General features: G+C 41.3%; 1 protein-coding gene across 1 annotated transcript; it reads right to left on the bottom strand.

The window, feature by feature from the left end:
• Positions 1-4,363: 4,363 nt before the first annotated feature.
• On the bottom strand, positions 4,364-5,533 carry LOC308288289 (N-acetyllactosaminide beta-1,3-N-acetylglucosaminyltransferase 3-like; the record flags this gene model as incomplete). Its single annotated transcript, XM_080729689.1, has 1 exon — positions 4,364-5,533. The coding sequence occupies one exon, from the start codon at positions 5,531-5,533 to the stop codon at positions 4,364-4,366; it is 1,170 nt and encodes a 389-aa protein (XP_080585815.1).

The raw sequence follows: 5,533 nt of genomic DNA, 5'->3' as shown, positions 1-5,533 counted from the left end.
AGCGAATCTGTGAATCTCTTGCTATCTTTACTTCAGTGATGAAAACCGCTAATCTACAGGCTCACATTATGCAAAAAAAAGACGTGCATCCGGACGCGATGAGCGCTCAACTGCCTGCAACTAATTCAAAATCGCGCAATGCAACCCGTAAAGCGACATGCCTCATTGTGCGAACATGAAGTGACTGTTATGGAGAAACTAGTCTTTAGCTGTGAGTTTTCTCAATCCCCCAAAACAGGCACAGGAGTAGCGCTAGGTAGAGAGGCGCGTGTGTGTCTTTGTTTTCAAAGAGTCAGAACAAACTCCTGGGCTGGTGATCAACACTGCTTTTCCGACGTTTCCTCCCAACAGCGACACATATCCACACGTTACTGAGCTGCATGTGTGTCCAGCCTGCTTGCAAGTGTTTGTGTGTTAAGATAAACACATCTCCAACTCCGACCGTCTAACTTTGCTCAGCGTTGCCATGTTTTGTTTGTGAGAGAAACAAGCAATCAGGTCTATGCAAATAAAATGTATGTTTTTGTAGTGGAGTAAAGGTACAATATTTGGATCCGAAATTGTGGTGGAGTAGAAGGAATCAAAATACTGAAAACTGGAAATAGACAAGTAAAGTACAAATACCTTGAAAATAATTAAGACACTTCTCTTTACTTCTTTAGGCCAAAAATGCTAAATGTTCTCTTATTATTTTGAGGGCAAAAATAAGAATTAATATTAAAAATTAAGTGAATTAATTACTGGAATTAATTAATTAATTATCAAAAAAATTCGGCGCCCGTGCTTCGCGCGGGCGCGAGATCCCCCCCTGGTCAAGACTTTTTCCTGCAGGAAACCCTGATATGTATATTGTGTAAAAGTACATTTTCTTCTGTAATATAATTATAATCTTTAAACTTTCATATATTCTAGATTCATTGTGCATGCAGTGAAATATTCAAAAACCTTTTTGTTTTAAATTAGATTGTTATGGCATCATGAAAATCAAAAATCCATATCTCAAAATATTATAATATTACATGCGACAAGGATTTATAATACAGAAATGTCAGAAAGGTTATGTTAATTTATGCACTCATTACTTGGTCTCGAATACTTTTGAACAAATTTCTTCATCAATGGGGTGTGGCATGAAGGTGGTCAGCCTGTGGTACTGCTGATAGTTAGGGAAAGTTAACCGAGTCGTTGACCAATCTGGGAACTAAATGCTTACCAATAGCTTTCTTCTCAAATATGTTCATAGAGGTGTCTACTATCACCTCTGAAGCTTTTCAAACGCAGCCCCCTTGGAAAACTTTGTGGGAGCCAATCAAAGTTGAGGTCTCATTGACTTTACTTTACATGGAAATAATACAAAAACATGTGTAGAATGTGAGGTGTCAAACTAGGGGTTTTTCATGATTCTGAACCCAATGCAAGCATCTGTTTTGTACGAAAAACATTCCTTGGACAAAAAACTGCCCCCACAAAACTATGGTTTAGTGACGAGTCATCACTTTTCACAGTTTTGTGGGGGCCGTTTCTACTTAAAGATTTATTTTTTGTATTATTTCCCTGTATCGTAAAGTCAATGAGACCCCAACTTTTATTGGCTCCCACAAAGGGAGTTGGGTTTGAAAAAAGCTGTAAAGCACTTTAAGCTGCATTTCTTGTCATGAAAGGTGATATACAAATAAAGTGTATTATTATTTATTATTATTATTAATTGAGACAGACAGCACTGACAATTGATTTTACAAGGGGTTTTATTAGCATTTTCTATGGTAATATTGAAGAGGAAGAATATATTCACTGTATATGGTCGTGTCATATGATTGAAAGATATTGGTGGGGTGTTGTGCAACAGTTGGATGTGATCTTCAACATGCAGTTCAAAACTGACCATAGATGCCCCTGTCCGTCCGGTCCGTCCGTCTGTTACCAGCTAATCTCTCACACTGTTGCCCCGGTCGCTGCCAAACTGTGCGCACACACTCCCCATTGGATGCCAATTCAGAACCTCTGCCCCACATTTTTCTCATGGGACTCTTCTTGCGCCACCATGAGGCAGATTTTTGCAAAACACATTTTTTGACAGTACATCTACAGATCTTGTCCAAAAAGCACGCAAATAAGTCGACAGTATCTCTATAGTCATGTGTTCAACATGGATTTGTCAGATTCTCCATATTCCATCTAAATTGGCTTCAAAAGTTTGCAGGATTGGCTTGTTATAGCGCCACCAGCAGTAGATTTTTGCAAAACACATTTTTTTTAAACAAAATGGCTCAAATCCTGGAGCAGTGAGCGATTGCCATGAAAGGCCTAAGAAGACATGGCACCCTTTTCACATTTGCCTATTATAGCGCCACCAGGAGTTCACAATATCTGACCTGGCGTAGACCTGTGCTCCGAGGAGCGCTTTTTCTAGTTTATAATGTTTTTCTTTTCTTTTTTTCCCCCTTTTTTTGACAAGGTAGTGTAGGCTACACAAACAGTTCACACAAAACGGCCTACTGAAATGGCTCAAACCTTATACTTCAACACAAAACACAACACAAAAATGCACCATAACAGCATAAAAACAGCATTATATTATCATCATACTGTAGGTCCATAGGGCAGGTAAATAAAACTATTCAGCCGGGACATCAGACTTTTTATTATTTTATAGCAAACCTTTGGTCATAAACCTTCAGGCATAAAGCAATCACATGCTTCCTTATTGGCCCAGCACCTCAAGTTTACTGGCAGCGTTTTTCTTTTTCTTTTTTTTTGCGTTTTCTTTTTTTTTTTTTTTTTTTTTTTCTCGTGTTTTTTTTTTTTTTGCGCACACACACACAAACACAAACAGACACACTTTCTGAAAAGTTAGAAGAGTTGTGTTGAGGCACAGCGACAGTACACGTACAGTATGTACTCACGCTCGCTCACTCGCTCGCACACACACACACACACACACACACACACACACACACACACACACACACACACACACACACACACCAACACACTCACACCGCAGAAGCACAATTTCTATGCAGCTGCTCGATGCACGCAATGTTTGTTGCCTTTGCGTCTCCGAATGCCCAACATTTCCGGTACCTTAAAACCCAAGTTCAGGCAATAAATCATTTAAGCAATAAGGAACATAGAGATAAACTATACAGTTCTATACAGTTTATCTCTATGTTTGGGTCACACTTGCAAATATCTCTGTATCTGTCCTTGTCCCTATTTGAGTGGTGCTAACCATTCCGTCCTTGTTTAAGCCCATATCCGGAAATGCCCATATATGGACATACTGTGTCAATCTCATATGGTCTATGATGTCAGTCATCTCCATATTTGGGAAAAGTTAATTTTACATTTATATACATTACACTATGTAACATATCTCTTAGCAAAATGCAAGGAATCGATTCCCGATGAAGCCAGTCTATTTGACATATGGCCCAAGTGCGTGCCACCAAAACTGTGGGAGGAGAAGCACAGCAAAAAAAGGTTTATCTAGGAAGGGATGGATGGAATAAAGTGGGACAATTACTATTGTCTGGTTGCCCTGCACTAATGAAATATTCCAAAACATAATTCAGTTCAGTACGCCGGTCATCGGTGCAAAAGCGAATCAGAGAGAATAATACCTAGGTACGGTAATTTACTGGTACTTCTCTGAACTGAGCTCCCTGGTAAAAGAGATCTTGTATCTCAAAGGTAAAATTAAATAAAACAACCATGACCCAGGATATTGTTTCCTGAGGTCCAGGGATGGAAGAAATACTCTGTAACAAGTAAAAGGCCTGTATTAAAATATGTTCACATTTGTTGGCATCAAACTATACTTAAAAAAGTAAAAATCTTCATATTTTTCTAAATGTGTCAACTAAAGCCGATCTACAAGCTTAGAACATGCAACATGTTTTGAGCTCATAGTTCTGCTATTTTTTAATACAAAACAAAGTATAAAATCATTATGGAAGGTTTGTCTGTTTATTTCTTTTTTGTTGTTTTTGTTATTTTACTGTGATGGATCTCCCCTGGGTCTGAAATAAAGTATTGCATTGAATATAGACAGGTTACCTAACCATGGAAAATGTATAAATTAATGTCATAAAACACACACACACACACACACACACACACACACACACACACACACACACACACACACACACACACACACACACACAGGGGATGGCTCTACTAATCACACCAGCAACATATGTCTGTCCATTTTTTCCACAAAGTCCACGCTTAGCAGGACATTTTGGCATGTATGTACACCAATCATACTCATAAAATCAACATCCATCTTAAAGTGGGTGTTGATTATGTTCTGGGAAAAAAGTTGTCCCGATGCAAAATGTACTTGCCGACTCCTGACTTATACTGTGAAATCAGAGGACCCACATTTTATGTTAGGGTCATGTACCTTGTGCCACATCACATATATCTGAAGTGGCATGAACCTGTGTACCACCAGAATGTCCCTGTAAAAGCAGGGGTGATATGGATCTATATCTTTTGATGGGACCGCCAGCCCTAAAGTCTTAACACCCACATGGTTAGCAGGCTTAAGACCTGCTTGGCCCAAACACATCCCCATGTACACATCATCGATGGGGTGAAGAGTTATGTTTTTGGACATGTTGTATATGACAGAGGCTGTGTATCCTGACAGGAGGAACCCCCCACCACCACAGTATGAAGGGTACACGTCTGACTCTTGCAACTGATAAGGGACAAAGTATTTGCTTGATGGCGGATCGCGGACGGGGATCATGCCTGTATTCAGGCTTCCTACGAAGAGGTGCTTGCTGCTGCCCTCCTTCTTGTCACCGATGCTTAAAAGATACTCCACCATGTTGTCTGTGTTGGCGAAGATGTCGTCGTCCCCGTTGAGGAGGAAGTGGACATGAGGACACTTCCTGTCCATCCACTCCAGGAAGAGGACCTGCTTCAGAGTGAGGTTGATGAAGGAGTCATAGAAGTCCCACTGCAAGATGTCTCCATGCTCGTGTTGTTCCACTTCTAGCATCTGATTCAGCCTCTGCCGCTCAAACCCACTGCCCGTTGTTCCCACGAGGAATACCCTACGGATCTGCTTGCCCCTCTCTAACCTCTCCTCTGCCCAAGTCTTACGCAGGACCTCTCGTCGCTCGTAGTTCTCTGGAGAGCTCTTAACGACAAGCAGGAGGAAGACGTCTTTGGATCGTTCCGTCCCTCCACATTTGTCAGGGACATCCAGCAGCAGTGGGAAGTGACGGCAATGTCGGTAGTAGATGAAGTCTTGGATTCGGGCGGGAAGAGAGGAGAAGGCTGTCACGTTGGCAATGTTGGCCATGGATGTGTTCCTCTGGCAGGTTGGCCATGAAGGTGGAGAGGAGGTCCTTTTGTTGGCTGCCTTAATCCTCTGACCTGCTGTCACTTCTCCCATTACCACATTGTTGGTAGGATGGTATTGTCTAAGAAGGACGACCAAGCATAATGCGCCAGCGGCTCCAACCAGCATGAAGCCCATCCGCTCCACCCTGCGAGACAGTTTCCTTCTCAT

The sequence above is a fragment of the Nannobrachium achirus genome (genome assembly GCF_963921795.1).
Source record: "Nannobrachium achirus genome assembly, chromosome: 1".
NCBI classification, from domain to species: Eukaryota; Metazoa; Chordata; class Actinopteri; order Myctophiformes; family Myctophidae; genus Nannobrachium; species Nannobrachium achirus.
Note: the sequence above shows the minus strand (reverse complement) of the source record. Positions and strands in the feature narration are given on the sequence as shown.